Below are 26,604 nucleotides of genomic sequence, written 5' to 3'. Positions count from 1 at the left end.
AATTGAATGCTGTGAACTTGAATGTCATGAACATGCTTGATTGATTGTGCTTGGATTATGTGCGTCGGCAACACAGACTGAAGCGTGAACAATGACAATGGACGAGTATATGTCTATATTGACGAGCAACAAAGACACTCCGTTATATAACAACTGAATCCAATGAATAACCTTGTTGCTGAGACGGCTCTAGTTCAAGGCTATACATAACACTAGACCATATATATTTTAATGACTGAAATATTTTGGGGAAAGATGTACTCAAAGGGTTGCTTGAAATAAATTTGTATCAAATATCAAGTGTCAGTGTCAATTGGTACATGGTCCTGTACCAAATAAAACGGTAAAATTTGACAATATAATTATGTTTGTGTTTTTATTACATTAAATTTGTTTCATTTTCATGATAACAGTGATGAGAAAATTTTGTGAATAATCAACTTAAATAAACCAGATAAGAGGTTGAGGACCATATGGTACATCCTTTTTAGTCTCTTGGTGATGAATGTATATATTTTAAAACCCTCAATTGGATTTACCGGTACTACTGTATCTGGGCCCACATATAATTAAATGAATAAATCACCACTACCTATTAATCTAAATAACCGAACTTGGTTGCAATTCGAATTATTTAATGAATATCTATTAAATAAATACGGTGCAGCACTCTTGATTGCTAAAAGTGCAGGTAATAAGAGAGAGAAATTATCTCATGAATGACCTATTGCATATCACTTCATCATTTATTATTGAATTGTACTGTTAATAACAGTGGGGTTTTATAGCAGGCCTATAAAATATTTAATTTCAATGATAGTATTTTACACTTTACAAAATACTGAAGGTACTCCCAATCATGTGTGATGAGAAATACATCTTTCACAAATTTCTCCAGGTTAATTTCATTTTTATATTCTTGCCTATCTCGATTATGATTTTTAGTGATGATTTGTATAACAACTGGAACATTTCCGAATAAATTGTTGCAAAGAAACACCAAACAGCTTTATTGAAATACCAAACTAGCTTCCGCCATATAAACATCTTACCGCAGAAATCATCTATAAATTGCCATTTTCGAATCCATCGTACAGTAACCATCGAATCCATCGTAACTATAAAAAGTCCTATATTCAGAATTCGAATCCATCTAGAAAAAGAACCTACATTTATAGAAAGAGAAGGACGTTCCATTGATGCCTGGTCAGTGAATGCAATGCGTGGTTGGAGTCAGTCGTTAGTGTGGTAAGGTTCACTTTAAACTGCCAGCACCCCCTGGCAACCAATGCTGACACTTTAAAGTGAATGCGAGTGTAGGAACTAGGTTCAACAGGGTCAGCCGGCTCAGATGCATGATCTCCTACTTCACCACTAACACAATTTCCGTGTTATATAATAATGGACTGGTATTCCAATGGATATTGTTGACGATTTATTGAGTCCAGGGAAACTGTGAAGATCACTGTAATAAACTATTATACCTGTCATAAAGTGCACTCCACTAATTAGCCTTAGGGTGATGCGATAGTGAATGATTCAGGCCTGAATGGATGATTCAGGATAGAAAACTATCAGGCTTTCAAGTAGATGCATCAGTGCCTAAGTACACTCTCAGTTTCGTTGAATATAATCTCTTCATCTGTATCCACCAAGTGAATCATGCAAATAGTTCATGCATAATTTGATCATAAATACATAAATATGAGCTTATTTTGTGAAGCTGTCTTCAAGTAGGCCTACTCGATTAAAGAGAAAATATATTTGATTAATAATTTAGTATAAAACTCGGAAGCCTGCATAAAGGTAGACGCACACAGATCGTCATCGGACGGACGGCACGCATCGGATGGATCGGACGATTAGATTTGATGCATTGTTTTCAATTGGAGAGCGCATACCTATCCGCATCGTATAGGTATGCGCACTCCAATTGAAAACATTGCATCAAATCTAATCGTCTGATCCTTCCGATGCGCCGATGCGTGCCGTCCGTCCGATGACGATCTGTGTGCGCCCACCTTAAGTCTAACCTTTTCATGAGTTGTCGTAAGACACTATGATTTTTGATTGGTATGGAGTTTGCGAGTATAACTACTGTCATTTTACAGTGTAGTGAGCCTATGAAATATTTTCAATTTGTTATAAATTCAAAAGTTCGGAAGCTATCTAATTGTTTAATTATTTTATTGATTGCAATAATAATCATGGTAATTTTTGTAATTGCCTTCAAACAAAACAAGATTTTCCACTAATAAAAAGAGTTGTTACTATTAAAATCAAGTCAATCTTCCACTCTGTTTTCTCTAAATTTCCTCTTTATAATTACTAAAATGCTTCAAATTCAGGTCAAGGAATGAGGAAGTATTAAAAAAGTAGACTATTAAAAAGTGCATGATATTGAATTTTTATTAATTAGGAAAAAACACCCTCACTAACAATGACCGACTTTCTTTTTTATTTTGACTTTTTCCTTCATAGAACAATATTATCTGAATACAATCTGATATCACTGCTACTTCCATGTAAGTCCAGTTCATATATTGTTGAGTTTTTAGAGATGCTTTGTTTTCCGTTCTTGCTCTAGTTGGCTTGGTTCAATAATTTCCTACATAAGAAGCTTTCATTCGACCTTCAATAGGTTGCGTGATGTGTGTCCGGACTAGAATAATAATCCAGGAAATTTTAATGCTACCTTTGAAAATGATACTATTCCTAGGTCAAATTGAGTTTCATATATCGAGACACTAAATTTTAACTTGTCCAAGTTGATGTACAATAGCCTTATTCTAGTAAAGTCTGTCATTTCCCTAACGAGCTGTATGTGTCCAACCTTCAGTTGCTACTCGGGTTAATTCACAAATCAAATGATGATTTGATTCCGAAAAATCTCAACATTCAATTCTAAATAATTTGTCAGTCACAAAATAGTAATCGAGCTAATGTATGCCCATAGTAAATTGAGCTAATATAGAATTGAGATTGAATTTTGATTGTAGGCCTCAGTAATAATAAAAGTAAAGGTTACCTACTCCAATAATAAAGTTACGGTTCAATTTGTTATAAAGTTATTTCCATCCAATTGCTATTAAAATTTCTTCAATTACTCTCATCAGATTTTCTCCACTTCCTTTTCAATTTATTCTATTTATTCCAGTTTCCAATTTATTCTATTGACTCATTCAATAATTATTGTTAAGCCATTCGTTATAATGGATTCTTATCCAAATATGATTAGTGCGGCAGTCATTCGCAAGAGAGTCTTGAATTCAACTATTTTTCAAAATATATCTTCCAAAATATTCACTGTATTATTCCAGGCTTAATGAATTTTCCTATAGAATATCCTTTCATTACAGAACATGAACAAGCTTCCTGCACAACGGCTTGATTCCATCAGTCTAAAAGAACATTCATAAATAATAGCCTGCGTTCTATATTAATTCAGCCCATGAAAATCTATAATCTTCATTGTTTCATATAATATAATTAGGCTACATAATTCTATCTGGAAAATCTTATTTCCCAGAGCTTTTTTCTTATTAAGACCCCGAAGAGCAGCAAATGTAAGAGCTCAAATTTGCATTCCTCACAATAATTATTATTCAAGAATCTCCATTGCACATCTACTACTCATATCCTGTGTTTATTTTGTGAAACTCATTTAAACTTTACTCCATCGTTCTAAAATATTTGAGCAATGAAAAAAAATTGATGAGACTTGAGTAGCCGCTGTACTACACTTTTTTAATTTATGCACAATAAGCTGTTGGACACTGGCTCTTTGTGACTCAACATATACGGTACTAATCGATATTCCCATATGCATAGCATAGTATGAGTTCACAGATTCACAATGCATCCCACAGGCAATTGAGTTCCATTGAAGTAACCGGTTACCTATTTGACCTAGGTACCAAAAGTAACTCACTGGTGACTGTCGGTGTAACAAAATGACGCTGTTGTTATGTAAGGCAGGCAGGCAATGGGAGTACCAGTAACCACGGAGCTGTAGGTCAGTCAGATTTACACTCTTGGCTGAAAAAGCTTTCTCCAGGCTCCGTCGTGAACTTTGTTTACTTTCACTGCACGTTGTGAGTTACTATGTAGCGTCACTGTGCTATATTCTGTAAACGATCGACATACTTCATCACGGCAGATGAGACTCATTAATTTTAGTTTGTTTTATTGAATAAAATTAGTTGTCGGTAGTCCAATCTGTCATTTTCTGATGCTATAAAAAATGGTTGATCTTGAATGTTATATTAATTCATTTATCAACAGGCCCAAGTGCAAAACTGTTCCTAGCCTATTCCAATTTTAACAATACACAAATATAAAAATATAGGCTATGAGAATGATATTTTTAAATAAACAATTCACACCACACAACCAAGAAAACAAACAACTTTTGTATTTGAAAAAGTTTTCATATTTATATTTAGAATTTCATTTTAAGAAACAGTTTTCGAATGAATTTTAAGTTCTCCATGATATAGATAACTAAACTAGGATCTAGTTTCTCTATGGCTACATCTTAACAAAATCATTTCCTAGTTCAATCCAATATTCAGTCATGGTGGAAATTCTTGGTGAAATTTCTCTCAATTTTATTCATTCATTAAAAGTATAATTCCAATATTTTTATTCATTTGAGGGTTGATTGTCCTCGCAGTCTCATAACACAAATTGAGATGTAGATCTAAGAAGATTTCACAATTAAAAATGCAATTCCCTTCTTATAATTTTGGTTTGGACGAAAAATTGCCAAAGAATGGATATGATATCACCATTCAGTTGGTCTTGTGGCCACATTATATTGCATTTTCTTCTATATACGGCGAGGTGGAACTATTCTTGGGTCTCCCCACTTTTGAAAGCCATACGCTAATTATAATAATATTATTCCATTGTCCAGAAAATCTTCTGTCTGCCCAATAGCATAATTTAGACTGTCCTACTTCTCAGCATCTCATCAGAGCATGAGAAAACACGACTGCTCCTCTATTTGAAGCTTGTGTCAATATAACTCTTATCTATGTTATTGTTTGTAGCTGAATTGTTTACCAACAATCGACTTATCCAAATAGTTTTTTCTATGATACGGTGCGGTTGTAACTGAACAGTGTTGGCAAGAACTCAGACATTGACAAATTCTTGAATATTATGATTCCCTGTTGAGTGTGATACCTAAATAAATTCTTACAATAAATCAAATAAATTTTATCGATAATATTGTAACTGATCCAAACTCACTTCAATAGAATCCATAAAATTTCAATTGAAATTGCGTTGTAAGCAGTAAGTTGATAACAGTGAACCGTAAGTCATTCACTATTCAGTTTTTATTTTAGTTTTATTCAATTTTTTATATTAGTTGAACAATCAGATGAAAATTTATTTTTGTAACAATAAATTTTGGAATCAATAAACTTCTCATGCATTCTATTCGACTCATGCATTGCTCTGTCTCACTCTACATTCACTAAGGAGTAAACTGATTGAAGTCAGCACTACGGTAGACATAGAAGTTGAAAAAACTTCTTATCTCGTTCCCCTTGGAAATGCAACGGTGATCTCATATTGTATGAAGTGCAATTAATAGGACCCACACACATTTCCTGAATGCAATTCTCTTTACGCTCGAGCGTATGGTGCATTCCAATTCTTATCACTTGTATCAAAGTTGATAGACCGCGTTACTGCATTGATAAGGCGAACATTTCATGTTCTTTGAACATGTTCCACTTACTAGTTTATTATGTAGTCGCTTCATGAGTGGCGTCTAGTTTTCCTTCAGAATTAAAAATCTGACTGATTGAAATAACAGAAATATATATCGTGTATTATAATTCTTGTTCAAGGAAGAAATAAATATTTCAATTATTAATAAACTGGAAATATTAATATGCATAGTTGAGTAAATTATGAGAATTTGGAGACATCAACTAAAAGATTAAAATTGTGATAAATATTATTATAGGAATATTGTATTCACCTAATCAACCTTCGAATCCTACTAATAAAATGAAAATATTCAACTTTAAATAATATTTGTGAAAAAAATCATGTAGAAGTGAATTAAATTTCAAGTGTTCTATATGCTGTATTCAACCAATTTTCTTGTGGATGTTGAATTATGCTGTTAAAATGGTTAAATATCCAATGGAATAGCTATATACGTTATAGAGTTCAAGATAATAGAACTAAATTATAAAGCACGATGCACCTATAAGTTTGATATAATAACCACGAAAAAATACAATAATGATGCAAACAGATTCTAATAAAATGGTATTGTAGATGTCATGAAAAAATGCAATAATGATACAGATTCGAATGCAATGGCAATCTAGATTAATTTTGAAACTCTTCAATCAAGATGGTAGTGATCTCTATAACAGCATAACATACTATATTTCCATTACCAACATCAACGATGACCTAGTTCTTACTTTGTTGCATTTTTTACCAAAATATTATATGACTGTGAAGAAGACTCTCCATTATATCATGAGGGAATCTCCAAATTACTGTTTGTACTCACACTCAACGAGAGTGGGTCATGTTTTGGTTAGATCATTGAATGTGACAGATAAGTATGTCAGTTTTGAAGCATTCTCTCGCTAAATTATCCAGCGTTGATCCGATTGTACTTCGAATTAACCGACTGGAGAACTAGATAGTGTTGCATAACGGACAAGTGACCATTAGAAGGCTTCAGTTGCCGGTCGGACTAATTCATACTTGCTGATAACAATGTATTCTGTTCAACGCCATCTTTGCTGGGTTTCAATGAATTCTAGCCGCCTTAGATGGGCAAAAGTGTGCATTTGACCCATTTCTACAATGACGATTATAAATTGAAACCGAGTATGTGCTATGAATGGATGAATGGATGTCATTGTTGGTGCACTTTTACCTACTTGTTTGAAGGTCTGTCCTTTCTTCTATTGATCGAATGATAACAATCCAGTTGTGAGAGCTTCACTTACCTATCTCAATATTATTATTCACATGATTAACAGTGATTTGAAAAATTTAAAATCTATAATATTCATTATTAACCAGTTGAAGGGGATAAAATGAACTTAATACAAGAACTATGATGACTATGAATAAAATTTTGAGTGAATTTTCAATTTTATCCTCACTACGCCTTCAGTAATTTGAATTTAATCTTTTCAAAATTTTGCACTGTGATATTTAAAATAATTCTTCTCCATTTTTTTCATGTGTTAATAGTTGGTGTCAAATGAATTTTGGAGTTTCAATAAGGTATGACCAGCATATAAAATCTCTAAAATTTGTCACTCGATTTCATATTGTGACGAATTGTCGGAACTGTAGCAGATCAAATTGATAACTAGTTCTAGAAGTTGGAAACTCAAGTGAGAAGCATTAAATTAACCTTGGTGCTGGATTCGGCTGTTTCCCCACCTCCAAGTACATAAAAAGCGACCACGAATTTTCCATTCTGAAATAGTTTGACATGAATTAGTGGAATAATTTTGTAACAGATACATTACACCATCAAAAATGACCTCCTGAATTCACATCCAGATATAAAACTAACTATTATCAACTCATTCAATAACTATCTCACCATTATCTTTATTGCTATGCTGACTTTCTCAGTCCTTGCTTTTTTATAAAGAAAATCTCACGGTTGAAGTTGCAAAATGTGTTATGATGCTTGCTATGTGGAATTCGTATACTTGGGATTACAAAAAAATGTAATTTATATCGTATTAAACCGCGAGAAGCATAATCATTACAAATGAGCAACAATGTAGTAGCAGTCCTGAAGATAATAATTATTATTGAATTGAAACAATAGGCCACGAACTGTAGCAAAATTAAATGAGCTGTCTTTTTTCTTTAGGGCTACTTTTAATATAAATAAAATATAAATCTTACTACCCTTTTAATTATTTTATCACAACATGTTTCGGATCTTAATGCCATTTTCAAGTCATTTAAATGAGCTCTTTATCAACCAATGTCAGATGGCGAACGATTTCAAATTTCCTGGACTTTCATCCTTGAGATTGCAATTTTTGTGACCTTTATCACGTTATTTCGATTTTTGAGATTTCTGTCGGACTACCGTATTATAAGATTCCAAGATTTCATCTGTGTTATTCTGTTGCTTATTTTCAATATTCTGTCCAATTTACAAAGTTTAAAAATCTATTGGTTGTCCTTCGACTACAATCCTGAATGTTTTTTTAATTTCTTTTGTAAGTAGACTAGGTAGCCTACTGTTCATATTGCAAACCATTTTTCAAAACATAATTTTTCTAGATTTTAGTAGATGTCTGTTTGAGAATACCTTTGAAATAAATTCTTGTAAAAATCTCCTGTGCTCTTGCATAACTAATTTATCAAACAAAAATGAGTCCTATAATGAATCATCTTTCATTCTTTGTAATCGATGGTTAATTTTAAAATAATAATTGAACTATCAACATAATATCATGTATAGCCTATTCTACCTACTAAATCAATTTTCTACACAATATCATATTATTTTTATTTTCCTAGTACTTTATATTTAATTTAAACATGAACAATTCTATTTCTATTTTACACAATAATTGGTGTTACTTATTTGGTAATTCATGGCATAAAGTGATAATAATTTATGGATAATCGGCCTTTGAATACAAAGTGTGTTGTCATTTGAGCAAATCAATTGATACATTAAAGGTTGTGGAACAATGAATGATTCAATAGGTTCTTACAATGAATACATAATAATAATATTTTGTTGTATCTGCACCAGTTGCAGAAGCCGATAGTTGTTTAGTAAATATTTGCTAAAAAGGAGTCACTATTAAAAAAAATGAAAATATTAGAAGGGCTTACAAAGTTAAATGTGTTTCAAACAGGTACAAAAGACGTTGATCATGTTTTAATATTCTAGAACCCTGTTGGTTAAAGTTTCTTGATGGTATTTGGAGTTATTTAGAGTCACACACACAGAGCACATTTATGTTTTGATTTGAGTGAACGTCTTATTTTTATCGATCGAACATTGACCTCATCATTCCCTCTCTTCTAATTGACAAATAATCATAATTGCAGGTAACTTGTCTATTGTTTTATTTATATGCATTAATCGTATTGTATTTCCATTCGAATTGTGATCTGGTTGAATGTTACATACAAATTCAACTGCCCCAATGACCCGATAATTTTTTTTTCAAACTACTGACGTTTGCAGACTGACCTACGATTGTAGGTAGACTATCCAGTGTGTTGATGCTGATATTAAAGCTGTGATATTCACTGTAGATTGATTGTATCATAACTTATATTTTCATTTCAATTGTGACTTGGCTAACATTCACGTTCTACTTGCCTACAAAAGCTTTTATTTTTCAGATTTATTAACGTTCTCAGTAACTTATCAATTTTGTTATGGATAATGACTGTGATATCTATCTACTGTTGACTGATTTTCTAGTATATCTCCATTGTGAATTATGATTTTTTTACTGTGATATCTACTTTTGACTGATTTCCTAGTATATTTCCATTGTTAATTGTGATTTTTATAAAATAATAAGACATTCATTTTGATAATGTACTTACTTATTGTATAAATGAATAAATGTTCAACTGACCCTACAAAAACTCGAATCTTTTTAAATATTGGTGTTCTTTCTTTCTTTAATAGATAGTTATTTTGTGTTTGTTAAGGGATGACGACCACTCGAGTTATAATGTCGTACCCGTGGGGTCAGAAGTGCAACAAGGACAGCTATATCTGCACGCTGGCCGCCGAGGTGTTGGGCGTGGCCAAGAGTGAACTGAGGGAGGATGAGAGTGGCAGGGCGCAGGCCCTGATGCAGCTCAGGGAATGGATCAAGAAGAACTACGATATTCATCATTGCAGAACTGGTCAGTTGTCATAACAATTAAATTTAATACATGATCATAATTATATTATGATTATAGTGTCCCAAATGAATAAATAAATAATGAATCAATAAGATCAATTTATATTTCCATGTATGTCTCTGAATTTGAAGGCGTTATAAATCTGAATTATTATAATTTTTTGAAACATCTATTTCTCTAATCTTCTTATATTAAGGGATAGATTTTGAGTATAAAAAGTATATGTAATTATTCAAAGTCATGCATGTAGGATAGAAATGAAAATGTGTAACTTTTCAGTAACTCATTAGAAATTGCAAATTCCATGTGATATATGGGGAGCGCGCCAACTAGTCTCCCCGACAGTAAAGCTCCTTTTAAAACCACATTCGAGGGGATTTACTGACGGCGTCGACTGAGCTCCTGAGAGAAGAGCTTTACTGACGGGGAGACTAGTTGTCGTCAGCGTCCGAGGAGCTTATTGTCGTCTACGGTCCCGACAACTAGTCTCCTCTGAACCAGTAGGGGATTTACTGTCGGGGAGACTAGTTGACGCTAGCGGGCAAGGAGCTTGGTTTTTGTCATCGAACCCGACAACCAAGCTCCTCGCACGAAACTATTTTGTGATGTTTTATTGATGTTAAAAATTAGAAGTTTATTTCCTGAAAAATTTACTTCTATGGACTTAGTGGATTTTCCTTTTATGCCCATAAACATATGATTCCACTTGTCAGCTGATTGATTATGCATAATTCTATAGCAATGGTTTGCAAAACATCCCACGGCATGGGTTACTTTTCGTGGATTAGCGAACCCTTTACATTTTCATATTAGAAGAAAATACTATATTAGAAAATCAAGATCAACGTTGATCAATCATAATTAATCAAAAGAGTATAGTTACAAATTAATGAATAGTTATTCAAAAGAGAACAGTGACAAATCAATGTAGAATTATTCCTACAATTCACATTACATGGAAAAATAAAAATATGATAGTATAAAGTTTCAATGAAGTTTTGAATGTCATAAGTTGAAGACTAAACAGTAGATCAGAGTTTTACTTGATGATATATATGTTATATTCTATGCATACATGCAGGAATATTTTCTATGCATACATGCAGGAATCACTTGCAAGACGTACAAACTCATTCTGAAACTGCTTGTCAATTCAATAAGGAACATTTCCAAGTCAGTTTAATTCGGAAAGAGAAATAGTTTATTTTTTCCTGACATTTTACAATGTATAAGCTAATCATGAAAGACGAATTTCTATCCGCGATCCTTTCCGGTCGAGATTGATTGAATTCAATTATAAAATTATAAAATAAAAATATGGAAGCAAGATTTATTCTATCAATATTAATAGAGTGTCAGTCAAATATAAAGTTCAAGGACAAATTTTCGCATCCCTCAAATATCACTTACTTGGCATGTCAATCATTTGAAGTTAATGTACTTGTCTATCGCAACATAGGAAGCATAATATCCAATGCAAACTAGTTTGTAGGCAAAGGACTACGACGATGTATCTATTTCGGTATCATTAGCTGTATGGCATGAGTAAAACAAGTTTAACAGTTCATTTGATTGGGGTGTCACATTTTTACAACTATTAATTTTGTGAGAAGTAACCTACAGTAGATATCCATTCTTGATTGCTTTTTAATTATCTTCCATATTGAACAATGATGAATCACTACCGTATTGTTTGTGGTGCTTATCATAAAAAATTGGACTCAGGGGACCTTGAAACTTATAGAATACATTAAATTGAGGAATCGGGGGATCTTAATTTTTTGGAAAGCAATACTTTCCTTACCTATAGTAGTAGGTAGGGCAAGGAAAGTAAAATTAATATACTCCTGCTTTTGAAACAATAGTATAAACTTATACTGTTGGGATTTTCAAGCCTAATGTGGTAAAAAGCTTTTTAGAAGTCATATTTCAATATTATATTGTATGTTAAATTTGAAAATTCAACTAAAGTATAATTAATTCAATTTTGAACAACTATATAATCTACTTCTTGTATACTTTTTTTTTAATTATTTTTTCGTTTATGTTGTTTTGATTGAAAATGTAATAATTTCGAAGAAATAAAATCATAGCCTATTTTAATGTTATCTAAATTTGGGAGAGAAATAGTTCAAGATATCTTCAGTTTTTCTCTCCCAATCTGTACTTTTTGCACTATTTTAATAATAAAAACTATATAATTCAACCGTAAAAAATATTTAAAGACCTTTTGAAGAAGATGTATTTTTCAGGTTTGTTGTTAGAATTTCCATTCCAAGCCCTCACTCCTCCTAATCAAGAATATTTCTATTACATTCACAATACTACTCATTCGTATTCTCACTAGTGGACCATGAACTAATTGAAGATGGGCAAAGTAGAATTTTATTACTGTGCAGAAGGAAACCTTTACTTATAAAGGAACTTGCACTCATGCACTTGATTAATCTCCATTAAGAATCAAGGAATGCGTTAATTAGCAGATCTACTTTCTTGGTTTGCATTTGCTCCAATCCTTTTATCTGATTGAATGCAATTCTAGATAATAGTCATTTTCAAAATATTTCAGAAAACTTTCAAAATATCAACATATTCAGAGGCTAATTCTGCTACTACTTCAATAATATTATTGATAATTGCATATAACCATGAAATCACTAAATACTATTATCTACTTATCCTTTATAATAACGTATTTATTTCTTCAGGGCTACTTGATTTGTTAGTTGAAAAATAATACCATTTTCTATTTTTTTAATATAAAATACAAAAACAACAAGTTTCGGACGTTTAATCTACTTCAAAATTTCTAAAATAGATTAAACGTCCGAAACTTGGTTTTGTATTCTATATTAAAAAGTATTGTTTTTAAAAAATGGTAGTAGGCCTACGATGGTATTATACTTTAACTAATTATCCTCATTCAGTTAACAAGGCATTAAGAACATCTTTACTTTTCTCTGAGGAATTGGATTTAATTCTTAAATAATAATTATTAGTTTTTCAATTATCTGAGTAGTTTACTCGTCGTATTGTGACAAACAGGTTCTATAACAAACAATTCACAGAACTAAATGTTACATAAAAACAATTATCAGGTCATAATGACAAGTCACGATCATGAATGATGATTTCAAGAGAAAGTTATTATGGCATAAATTATTACTTTTGGGAAAAACTATATACAGTACCTAATATGAATTGGTGGATTTATTTAATATCACTCCAGCTCATTTGCATCTATCGAAAAAACATACAAGAATGGTTCCTCATGTTCTAATATATTGTAGTATATTCAGTAGCACTAATGAGAGGGATATTATTATATTTTCTATGCTTTGCATCATTGAATGTAGTCTAATAAGGCAAACAATATATTTTATTGGGATGCAGACTGTATTGTGTATCATAATACTGCACATAGGATTAGTAGAAGATTGAATCCATCAATGATATTTTGAGGGCTTAATAAAGAGTTGAAGATAATAATTAGATAAATTCTTATTGATTGTGATTGGATTATATCTGGTATGAATCCTCCATTTCTGTAACAATTGCTCTCTCAGGTGATGCAGATCTACTATTATTCTTATAATGCTGATAAATAACATAATATATTTATTTATAAATAACGCTTATCAAAATAATGATTTTTTACAGATGACAGCTTTTTGCTGAGATTCCTCAGAGTGAAGAAGTTCAGCGTTCCAATGGCACAAACAACAATTCTGAAGTACCTCAACTTGAGACAGACGTTTCCACACCTTTGTATGGGATTGGACTTTCTCAATCCATCCGTAAAGCAACTCATTGAATCTGGGTGAGTCCCCACTGCCCACACATTTCTATATCGTATTATTTACAACCAATTTCGAAATTTTATTTCATTCACTTCTCGTATTCTGTTTTATATGAAGAAGTTTTATATGATACAAATTGTTTGTTAAACATGTTATGAATGATGAGTTACACAGTATGTTGAATGAATTTGTTCAATTAGCATGGTTGAATATAAAAATAATTTGGTCAATTCGATTTATTATTAGTAATCTCAGATAAAAACCAGATGAAACGAATGTGGTTGGTGATTATCAAAACTGTTAAAAATAACTTATTATATATAGTTTTGAATATTTTAAATGGATTTCATTCATCAGTAATTGTCATTCTTTTTTCTATTGTGAATAAGGGCATGAAGGAGGGCCTTCGCAGGATTACCTAAGGGATTTCATCCAGACCATGAGAAGGTCAAGGTGCATGAGAAGGTGTTTACAACACCAGTTATAATTTTTATTTTCAAAATGTGTACAATGTATTGATTGGTAAAATTATGATTTTTATTTTCAAAATGTGTACAATGTATTGATTGGTAAAATTAATTATTATTATTATTATTTTACATTATTTCGTGATAATTTCAATTGAGTACTTACTTAAATTTTATCACCCATTTTTCTCTTTAGATAAGAATTATTAATTTGATAGTATTCTAATATGAATAAACAACTTATTACTTCTTGAGACAGACTTTCCTTCTTCTTCTTCTTCTGGCATTACAGCTCGATGTGAGCTTTAGCCTCTCGCACTAGAGCCCTCCACACATCACGGTCACATGCATTTCGTCTTCATGCCATAACTCCCATTCTCCGGAGATCATCCTTCACTTCATCACTCCTTCCATTGCGTGGCCTCCCTTGTCGTCTTCTACCCTTCATCCGGGCCTAATAAATTGCTTTTGGCATTCGTTGGTCCGCCATTCTCTCAACATGACCAGCCCAGCGCAGTCTTTGCGATTTGATGAATCGTACCACATCCTCACCCTTTAGAATTTCATCATTTGACCGTCTCCTCCAGACTCCATTGTCAATGATGCCTCCATATATGCGCCTAATAATCTTCCTTTCGAAAACTCTCAGTTTGATGGAATCAACTTCAGTTAAATTCCAGGTTTCTGAACCGTATGTGATTATTGGTCTTACCAGTATCTTGTAAACGAGCTTGGTTGCTCTAGATAGTGAATGAGAGGTAATTAATTTAATATTCGCAAAGTAGGCACGATTTCCAGCTATCAATCTCTGTCTTATCTCGTCACTCACTTTATTGGCACTATTCACATCAACACACAGGTATGAGAAATGTTGCTTTTAAAGGACCATTCTCCAGCTTCGAAGTCATTTACTCTTCGAGCAGCATTTCTTGTTAGACAGACTTTCCTACATCTATAAAAATGAAATACTCCATTTAGCATGGATTTACCGAGTATAATAATCATAATCAAGATATTTGTTTGTGTCGAATGAAATACCTGAATCAGGGATCTTCTATACCGTACTTATTGTATGATATATTTCTTAACACGATCCCTGATCTTATTTAATTTCACATTATTTAATTCGTATTTTCAGATACATATTCGCATCCCCAATCAGAGACAGCCAAGGCCGGAGAGTTATAATTGGTATCGCAAGTAAGTATTGATCTTTTATTTCTACAAAAATATTACGATCTGAGCAGAAAGAATTGTCAAAGAAGAATCCTAATCACTTCCGTAATATTGGGCTCTTTATCCATGCACTTGATTGCTTGAAGATGAAATGATTCTTGTAAGTTGTAGGCTATCAGTTGAAACAAGAGGTGGTAAACTTGAAATCTATCCACACTAAATTTCTATTTTATTTATCGCGGATGATACTCACATGACGCAAACCGAAGTTTGTAACGATCCTTACCACTAGAGACTAGACCAACTCGGCCGGAAATTCCTATTGGGAATAGGCAATTTTTTGCTTTAGTTTAGTAGTATTTTTAAAAACTGCCAATATTATGTTATAGAGTTCATAATTCATGCTCTCTTCATTTTTGTGGCAAATTGTATGTTTCTAATGAAATTCTGGAACTGAGTTATAGGAAATTCTGTGTTACAAGAAAAATATAAAACTCTGAGATACTCTTCAGGGAAGTAAATTAATTATATTAAGTATATAAGATAGATACCCTTGCTATCCACATCCAGAGTATATTTACTTCCTCCATTACCGTAATTTAAATTGGAATTAATTGCAGAGATACAGAAATTTTAATTTTTTATCTAACATGAATTAACCGTATAACCGTTGCGATTATTAAGCTGAACACATTATTATAACTGTAATTTCTATATTAATAGGAGGAAACTGTGCACTTTTCGCACTATCAGTGACCTGCCTTAGCCAAAAAACTCATAACTGAGTTTTATTTCTATTGAGCAGTAAATGATTATTCTAGTTTGAAACAATAGCTCCAATGATATAAAACTTGATTTTCAATGATTAACCTGTACCTTGAGAATATACTACTGTTGTCATTGGACATTGAATTGCTGTTATGAATGTGTGTTTATTTTGTTGCAGATAACTTCAACCCATACAAATACTCGAACGAAGACATGGCCAAAGCCCACCTGGTGACCTATGAGACGCTATTGGAGGACGAGGAGTCTCAGATCATGGGCTTCACGCATTTCGGTGATCTCAAAGGAGTGTCAGCTGCCCACATCACACTATGGGGACCCACAGAATTCGCCACCGTCATCAAATGGGGAGAGGTATTTCTTTAGTTTTATCCTTATTCAAAATCAACATATTGGCTGATAGCCATTTTTGTAATTTAATAAGGGCTGTTTTGCTCTCTAGTTCAGCATTTGGCTGGCTATTGCTTTTCAGTAAGATGCTTACATCGTCCGCATACAAAACACTCCTAGCTGGATCAAGGTAGGAAGGCAAGTCATTTATATAGAGAACAAAAAGCAGGGGGCCGAGTACTGATCCCTGGGGGACCCCACTTCTTGTTCTCATCCAATCAGAATGATACTCATACAAGTGGGAGTCAATAACAACCTGCTGATACCTTTTATCAAAATATGAAAAGAACCATCTAAGGACAGCGCCATCAAATCCATACAGTTGCAGCTTGTTCATCATGATCTCAACATTTACCAGGTCGAAAGCTTTTGAGAGATCTGCTATCAACCCATACACTTTCATTTTTTTATCCACAGATGACAATATTTCATCTACAACCGAGAAAAGTGCATCGTTTATTGAGAAACCTGGCCGGAAACCAAATTGATTAGATGACAACAAACCTATTTGACTCAGATACTCTCTCATTCTTTCAAGCACTACATATTCAAAGATTTTTAGGAAAACAGGAGTGTTAGCGATAGGCCTATGGTTTTCTGGAAGCTCCTTTCTGCCTTCTTTATAAGTAGGAATTATTTTTGAAAATTTCAATTTTGATGGTACATGACCCTGAGTCATAGAGCTATTAAAAATAAATGTTAGCGGCTTTAATATATTTTCTGCTGATTTTTTTACCAGGTAGTTTGATATATTGAAACAATCGCAGGATTTTTTATTTTTTAAGGATTTAATTATTTCTTTTAATTCTTCACAACTTAAAGGCTTAAAGATTGAGAACCTCTGTTTACTTTTAAGATTCATATTGAATAATGAACGATAATCCCATATATCTTTTTTTTCTAGGAGTGAATTTTGTATTTTTAATGGTGCATTAATAAAATAATTGTTCAATATATCAGCAGCCTCTTTTCCTCTTTTGATATTCCCTATTTCATTAGCAATGCACATATCTGTGGTTAATTCCTGGTTTTTCGCTGATTCAAGCCTAACCAACTTCCAGATAGCTCTAACTTGATTAGAAGAATTTTTTATATAAGCAGTGGCGGCCTTTTTTTTAGCAACTTTCAAAACTTTCTTATAGATACTTTTGTAAATTTTATAATATATTTCAAAGCTAAGGTATCTAAGTCCTGTATTTGTTTTGATATAAATGAGAGAGTCCTTAAAATATTGAGTTTTAACAAGACAATTCAGAGTTTTCATCCTATCACTGGATATTCTAATGCCAGGAGTAATCCAGGGAATCTGATCTCTCTTTCTTTCCCTGCTAACTGATTTCTCTGGAACTGAGCTGTTGCAATGGTTAATGTAGGAGCTCATGAAATTGTCAAACATATTTTCAACATTATTTGAATCATATACTGCATGCCAAGTCTCTTTTGATAACCCGTTAATAATATCAGGATTTCTATAGTGCGCCACAATAAAATAAAATATCCCTTTTCGCATTGTTTGCAGCACAATCTATAGCAATGAACGTATGCGCACGCAGTCCAATATACAGATATAGACCCGGACTGATGCAGGCATTCCCTGATGTGTGTGATTTCATCATTCCCTATACAACGAAAGATATAGCCACTCCACAGCTTGTTCACCTCGCTTTTGTGAACTTTTAACGGTGCCATTTTTCGAAGTATTTTTATTTAGATACTATCAAGTTGAAAAATTGAACAAATTCCTGAGGAAAAACGTTTTTTAATTTGTTCTACTTTTTTAGATATGAACGCCTAAAGTTGATATCTTGGGGGAGATCCATTTCCGAATCGGTAGCAAATAAATTCATTTTGAGAATGCATTATTCACAATATTTCTCATCACATGACATATTTTATTCCTCAGAACATCAATTCTTGGGAAAGTGTTTCAATTTTGGAAAAATAATAACCCATTTTAAGTTTTTTTTTCAAAACTGGATTAATTTCTCTAGAATTATTATTCTGAGGAATCAAATTTTCCATGAGATGACCAATATCTGGAAAAACAATTTCCAGACAAGTTCCAATTTATGATGATAAGATTAATAGCTGCATATTGAGAACTACGTAAACTCTTCAAAATTTTATGAACTTTTCACCCCTCAGATTTCAGTTTTAGGCGTTCTTATCTCAAAAATTTAAAACAATAAGAAAGGTTTTCCTCAGAATTTTTTTCGAATTGTTCCATTTTGTTAACATGATATTTTCCTAATCCAAATACTTTAAAAATCTCAACAGTTGAAAGTTCCCAAAAGCGTGGTGCACAGCGCCAAAACCTTCCCAATAATAGGCTTTCCATAAAAGTTTGCATTTTAATATTTTCACACACATATTTGTCCCACTGTAGATACACATTTACAATACATAAAATATCTTTTGTCACCACATGCTCAAGGGTTTTAGTCAGTATTCGCCACTGAGAATATAATATGTGAATCACTCTATAGATATAACCATTTGAAAATGTTCATAGTAAAGTAATATACAGAGAGAGAATAAATTACATTGTATTTACATTTCCAAGTTGAAATGATCAGATGGTGATAGAATTTATGCTGAGATTTGTGATTAAGGTTATTCATGAGGTAATTGAATCCTCTGACACTGGAAACCTATAGTGATCGCCTGCTTTTTAGCATAGACCTTATTTGTTCTCAATTTCTAATTGACGATGCCTATAATATTTCGAATGACCGAGAACTGAAAGTGGATTTTTCTTCAAAATCCTGCTCATCGACTTGTATATATTATAGTTCTCAATTCATCATCCTAGACGAACTATATGAGATATCTCACAACTAAACTTTTCTATTTTATTGAGGTAATTTTATAACTGGGCTTTAGAGAACTTATCACTACATACTGTCACGAGTGTAAATATTCAAAACCTTGTTCATAATATTGTGTTCATAACCACAACTTTACTCCGCGTAGTCTGTTCAATTTTTTACTATTTGGTAATGCTATAACTAACTATTGCTATAAACTAAACTAACTATGCTATAAAACTAACTATATGAAACTATTGCTTAAAACTATCATGTTATTATAAAAGCTACTAAACTTTTTTAGTTCTCTATCATCTTTATAATTATTCCTTTTTGGACTATAGTTAACTGACCAAAAAATTGCATGTTGATTTTGGTCAATTATATTAAAACTTCAAAAACTAGAATAAGCTGTACTAATAGTAAAGTTGTGTTTCCTTTATGGCTCAAAATTTTGCAACATTCTCAAAAATTCTAAATTAGTAGATATTTGAGTGGAATATTTTAGTTTTCTAATCATGAAAAAAAACTTTACAAAAAATCCTAAAACATGAAAATTCAAAATTTCTAGTTTAATCGTCAGTTTTGGAGTAAAAATTGAACTCAGCAAAAGTGAAAAGCGAAAACATAACTCAATCTTTTTTCAAAACTTTTATTCGTCAAATTTTGGGAAGAAGATAGTTCGGCTATGCCTATTGTCTTCTCCCAATCATATTATTGTACAATATTAAAATGATTTGTGATTCTCAATAAATGAAATAAGAACGTATATAATTTATTGAATGAGTCATTCTTTTAACAATTTAATCCCCATAAATTATTCTGGAAAAATTTAAATATTCTCAATATTATTAAACCAATAGATTGATGAGGTTGGAACTAACGAAATCCTTCCGAATTTGGACCAGAAAATAATAAGAGTAATAGAAACTAAAACAATTTTACAATTTCCTAAGGAAATTAATTATTTAACTTGAATTACAGCAATCGATACCAATGAGACACAAGGAGATCCACTTGATCAACGTTCCAGCTGCACTCCGCTATGTGTATGACTTTGCCAGAACAAGGTTCAGCCCCAAGATGAGGAGTCGTTTCACTGTGAGTTCTATTGACTATTTAGGAGTTATCTAATTAAATCACAGTCAAACTCCAAGTATCCAAATCGCTTTTAGAAGAAAGTAGGTGAATTTTCCGCGAATTTCAGATATTTGTTCAAAAAGCATCAACACTCTTTCAGCAAAGTCTATTTCATACAGTGAAGTATTCAATCGGTTATAATTGAAGTGAATAATACAATAATATATTTAATGATTTTTTTCTAAATTTCCCGTTTTTTTGTGGAAACTCTAATTATCCGAACGATTAACCGAATGGGGCCTGGTCTTAATTAATTCGGATAGTGGAGTTCTACTGTATGTATAAAATTAATTATAAATTCTACGTTTCTAATAAATTATAATGTGATTATTTATTGATATCGATATTCAAGTATTCATTCGCCTCCAATTCCCTTTGCTTGTTATACTCAACAATAAAGTTGAATATCCACAACATAGGAGTATCAGAGTTCGTGTATAATAGTCCGAATATAACTGATGGAAACAATATTTTCACTGGACCGGACACGGGAACTGATATTGATGTGAATTCAGCTTAAATCTCGTTAAACTATACGAAATAAAATTTGAAAACATTTATGATTATCATTTCTACTCAGTTTGGCATAATTTATTTAAAGTTATATTATCATCTACTAGACTTCTCTAAGTCTCATTTAATTTCTTTTTTTGTAAGAAATGGAATGAGATATTTAAGTTGAAGTTGAACTTTTTATTGAAATTTCATTTCGTATGAGCTTTGTCTTGGCTTTCCATTAGTAACTTGTATTAAGAAACTTGTTATACTTTGTTTCACCTAATAATTCATTTAAAAATCATATCCCTGTTCTGAAAACGTGGTCTGTTAATAATATATATTGCTCCTTTTTTCAATTTGTATTATCATGCACTTCCAATATTGTTCCATGTACACTCAGATGTATTGTAAAATATAGTTCACTTATTCTCCTTACTCCCCCCTCCCTCAATTTAAAAAAAAAATCAACTTCTGACTCCCCATACATTGAAAACCCAGCAAAAAAAAGAAACGGTCATCATTTTAAACAATGATGATTTTCATGAACCCCTAAGATTTGATTTTTTCATCATTTACTTTCCATGAAGAGCTCTTGTACTATTAACACATACTATTAACTTGTACGTGTACTATAACTCTTGTACTCGTTTAATATTCTGTGATACCTCATACTATTTGCAAATTCAAAAATTCCTTTTTAAACATTCTGATTTTGCAAATTTGCAAACATACTGTCAATATTGTTCCATCATAACGAAGAGTGATTTTATTAAAACAAATAAGATCATTCAACATTCTGAATTTTCAAATATAATCGATTGTTTGTCGAGATTGAATGTTCTCTATTTTAAAGCTCTTGCTTTTATTTCAGGTTCATAGTTCACTTGAAGACTGTCACACCAAATTGGACCCCAAAGTCCTACCGAAGGAATATGGTGGAGTCATTCCAATGAGTGATATGATTGGTAAGATTAAGAAAAACAAGTATCACACAAATTATATCATTCATTCACTTTTTCTCTTCCCAAAATTTTGTCTAGAGTACATTCTCTACTATAAAAGAAATAATAACAACCTGTGCTTTTGATTTTCAATGATTTAATAACAAATAAACTGGTATATACTGGTATATATATATGTATTTGTTACATTCATGCTGATTGTGAACTGAAAACATCGTTTCAAAAGACGATTGTAAAAAAATGTTATACTGATATCTCTCTTGTGAGAGATTTCGGACAAGATTAATTAATTGGTACATGAAGGATAGTAATATAATATATTTTTTGAGTAGATACATACGATTTAGATGTTTTTTAATTTGATTTTTAACACATCGAAAATTTTATGTGATGAGTTAGTGTTTTTCGCATGATCTTGGAAGGTTCAATATCCATTCAATTAGGGAGGAAAATTTTATGGTTGAGAATCTTAAATCCAACTTGGATTTACAGTTTTTTAAGAAAATTAATCAAATAGCTGGATAAGTGAAAATAATGATAAATTGGAATATGTATTTCTTGAGTTGATGATTTAAATTATCATCTTAATAATCCCTCCCCAATCAAAAAATAGTTTTTATTGCCTCATTTCTTCTTAGCTCACTCACATTTAACTCAGTGATGATGATGATAGCTTTTATGAAAATCATTTATGGAATTGACAATATGCATTCCATTCATTTATCTTAGAATATCTTACACTGACAATTTTTTAATTAAAAATAATAATTTATATTATATAATTTGTGACTGACTTATTCCATTTGTCAATAAACTATAATCATTGTAGGATATGAGAAATTATTTGAGATCATTCATGATCAAGCGTGTGTCAGTAGTGTACAGTATTCAGTATTGGAATGTTACATTTGTATAGAAAATTTAGCATTTTACAAATTGATTGAAATGTTTGGTGCAAAAGAAAATTCGTGCATTGATCACTCTGTTCTAAATCAGGTTAACTCTACTGATTCAACAGCAATGAACTTGTATTCTGTTCCAGACATGTGGAAGAAAGAAGTCGCCTCAAAAAGAGAGAAACTGCTGAGTCTGGACAAAATGAAACTGCTCAACAACAAGAACATCTCAGCGCACAACCAACTCAACAATGCCAAAAACAAATCGGAAATCATGAACCTGACTGGCAGCTTCAAGAAACTAGAAGTAGATTGACACACAGCAGAAAAGTTACTAATAATTTAACAATAGCTATCCAGTATTGATTACAATTTATAGTAATTTTATTGTTGATATTTAAGTTATTGATCTAGTATTATGTACTATGTACGTTGCATTATTCGTTACTTTTTTCATTTCCTTCACAATTTGATTGTTGAGGTAGTGATGTCACCTAGAAAGTAAGATGGAGATTGCACCCAGTAATATTATTGTTTGATTGTTTTAATCTAGTGTGTAAATTCTTCTATGTTGTATGTTTTTGTATTTCGTGGCGTGTATTGTATCGTGGATGTATGTTATTTTTATAAAACGTTGTTATATTAATGTTGTGTAGTTTTCGATTTTATTATTTTTATTTGTAATATCCTTCTTGTGTATCTATCTACATCATTTCTACTAACCTTTCCATTTTGGAACCCACCGTTTCGATTGAAAAAATCGATGAGTTTGTGATGAAGCTAACAGCATGTTGTAGATTCTGTACAAGTAGGCTATATTGTTAGCTATTTTTTTGTTAAGTATTTGCATGATCTCCAACTTGTTTTTCGTACATTTATGTTGGAGGATTCGTTACAGAAGACTCATTCAGGAATAGGTAGATAAAATTAAGGAATGAATCAATTCATCATCTATTTTTCAACTGCTGTAGAGATATTTTTCAATGGAAATATTCTAGCGGTATTCAATGAAATTATATCCGGCTATTAGTTTACTATATTAGCTCTACTTGTACTTTTGCTTTGAAGAAAACTCATCATGTGATTTTGTAGTTCAGAATGATTGTTATATAATTCCATAACACGCTTCATAATGAGAATAACTTCTCAATCTCAACTCAAACTTTCAACTAGTTTTTTATTGATATTAATATATTTTTTATAAATTTATATTATTTGAGGCTTCAAAGCATACTTAAATTTTCTCCTCTTGTAAACACGACAATATTTGATATTATACCAAAATGTTGACTGATACAGAGAATATTAGGATCAATGATTTTGTAATTACGGAAAGTGATTGATTGCAAAGCATTGACTAATGACAAAACTTTCAAGCAACTTTATATCAAAGTTGGCAGGCATAATAACGGTTGACTGTTAATCAGTTCGATAACTGACAAATTTAATGATAACTAAGGCTAATGATCAATAACTAAAGTTTCTAAATCACTCAAAACCAGAAGGAGAGCTTGAGAGGTATTCACCATTATGCTCAGTTGTGCTTAAACTTTCTTCAAACTCTTCAATTCACATATTAGTCTTTTCTCTGGAGATTTTTTTAACTCTTGTTAAATTGTTGAGAATTTTCATCTTTATCGCATATTATAAGTTGAATTTAATTACATCCTTCTTTTGATGTTTTGATGGGGAACTTCAGAAATACATGTAGATATATTCGGTCGAGTACCGAATAAAACTGTGTAGAATTTGACAACATATGTGTGTTTTTATTCAATGTAGATATATTTGATACAGGGAGTCATCTCTTTGTCTCATATTTATAGATACTCCACATCCCTCGTCAGTCTCACCATTACAAACAAGTATGCCTTATTAGTTTTTCGTATTAAATATTGATTTTCCTCCATGAATTTATTTCAAGCCTCCCTCAGTCGTGGGGTTCATTGATGGCTTCAACAATATATTCAGGTGAGGTGGGACTTCCGTCAGGGACACCCAACCAATAAAAGCCATTCTAGTATTATCATTGCTCTAGGCGTCTGGGCAAAGGTGTATATTCAGAGATTGAAGCAACTTCTGAATTTGGCGCTAAAAGTTGAGAATACCTGACATTTCTCAATCAAATATTGGTTTGAATATCCAATTATTCAACTGCAAAATATCTATAATTCTAAAACAGACTACACCCTAACATTCAATTTGCTTTACCATAAGCTCTTTCTAATTATTTACTTCCTTCCATCTGAACTGTGTTGAAGTTTATTTGATAGTAATCATTTTGAGGTCTTAACCCCGCTTTCAAGTTCAAAATTAGTTTATGGCTGTCTTATAATGGATTGAATGGTGTAGAATATTTTTCAGCCTTTATTATATATATATATAATATATATATATATTATATATATATATATATGTTTTTATTATTCTTCAAGCTAATAACTCTATAGTTGGAGACCCTTACATGCATATCACTGTCCAACTTCGATGATAGTATAGTATAAGTCACCGAAGAACATCCTTTTTCTGCTAAACTTGAATATTATTTAGTAAACTAATCAACACATTTTGTACTGTAGCCTACTGTGAAATAATTTTTTTTTAATTATGAAGAGGTCAACCCCAATATGTGTTCTACAAATTTCAATTTGCGTAAATTGAGTCGAAAAATAGATGAAGAGTTCTTTACATGGTAACATTTCTCAGATAAATTATTGAATATTTAACATATCAACAAATTTTGTGCTCACTAGGAAACAATTTTTTATTTTGATACATGATTGATTTCCATTACTCATTCTATGTCCTTCAATTATTGCATGAAACATTGCTGTTCATTCTCAATGGAATGGGTTTTATTTCAATTCATTCGCCTTATCATGAAATAATTGTTCAAGAACTAAACCATGAATAAAGTACAAAAATTGATAGAATTTCACACATAATTCCATGGAACAGAAAAATATAATTTTAAAATAATCCCAGTTGATGGGGATTCGCAGATAATCGATATTTTATATATTCGACTCAATACAAATTAAGAATTTCATCAGAACACAATTTTTGTTGTTTCTTATTTGACTTCAAAAGGCAGATAACATACAATGTGATCTTTTGACCTCTGCAATAATAATTATTCATGAAGGACCTGACCTGCCTTGACTAGCATTCTGTTTTATAATTAGAAGTATTATCTTCAATTTAGCCCAATTTTTGTTTTGACAAAAATTATTGTTCTCTCTATATCCAATTTGAGATAAAGTTTCTAAAGCTATATTTTTCAATTGATGGGTTCAGTGTAAAACATTGGATTGACAAAATATTGAATTTATCTTCATCGTGAAATGATAGAGCTTACTATTATTGTTCATAAACATCAAATTGATGACAGATGAACGGCTTCGAGCTCTGCATGTTGTTCCAGGCTCAATCATTTCAATAAATTGTATGGGCTTAATTGAAAACAGTAACGCAATGCTTGTCATGAATTAGAAATGACTATCCTTTTGAATTCTACTAAGCTTGTAGAATATAGCACAGAACATTTTTTCAACTAATTTTGATTAAGAAATCAAAACGTGCAGGTAAGGCATGTACTTTTTACTTTCCTTGCCCTATTACCATAGGTAAGTATAGGATAAGGTATTGCTTTCCGAAAAAAATTAAGGTACCCAAATTTCTAAATTTCTATACGTTTCAAGGTCCCCTGAGTCCAAAAAAGTGGTTTTTGGGTATTGGTGTGTGTGTGTGTGTGTGTGTGTGTGTGTATATGA

General features: G+C 31.8%; 1 protein-coding gene across 2 annotated transcripts in view; it reads left to right on the top strand.

Annotated features, from left to right (window-relative positions):
• LOC111048770 (alpha-tocopherol transfer protein-like) overlaps nucleotides 1-23,486 on the top strand; it is a 33,214-nt gene extending 9,728 nt beyond the window's left edge. Inside the window, exons 1-8 of one of the 2 annotated variants that reach the window (XM_039430334.1) lie at nucleotides 8,879-9,090; nucleotides 9,709-9,909; nucleotides 13,570-13,729; nucleotides 15,315-15,376; nucleotides 16,299-16,492; nucleotides 20,320-20,436; nucleotides 21,845-21,938; nucleotides 22,978-23,486. In XM_039430334.1, the coding sequence (XP_039286268.1) occupies nucleotides 9,711-9,909; nucleotides 13,570-13,729; nucleotides 15,315-15,376; nucleotides 16,299-16,492; nucleotides 20,320-20,436; nucleotides 21,845-21,938; nucleotides 22,978-23,147 (996 nt within the window). In that variant the 5' untranslated portion in view covers nucleotides 8,879-9,090; nucleotides 9,709-9,710 and the 3' untranslated portion in view covers nucleotides 23,148-23,486. Of the gene's footprint in view, nucleotides 1-8,878; nucleotides 9,091-9,708; nucleotides 9,910-13,569; nucleotides 13,730-15,314; nucleotides 15,377-16,298; nucleotides 16,493-20,319; nucleotides 20,437-21,844; nucleotides 21,939-22,977 lie in introns of those variants that run through there. The other variant, XM_039430335.1, reaches the window with a different exon arrangement.
• The last annotated feature ends 3,118 nt before the right edge of the window (nucleotides 23,487-26,604 follow it).

Source organism: Nilaparvata lugens, chromosome 6 (assembly GCF_014356525.2).
Source record: "Nilaparvata lugens isolate BPH chromosome 6, ASM1435652v1, whole genome shotgun sequence".
Classification (NCBI taxonomy): Eukaryota; Metazoa; Arthropoda; class Insecta; order Hemiptera; family Delphacidae; genus Nilaparvata; species Nilaparvata lugens.
The sequence above is the reverse complement of the archived record's forward strand: the minus strand, read 5'-3'. Positions and strand labels throughout refer to the sequence as shown.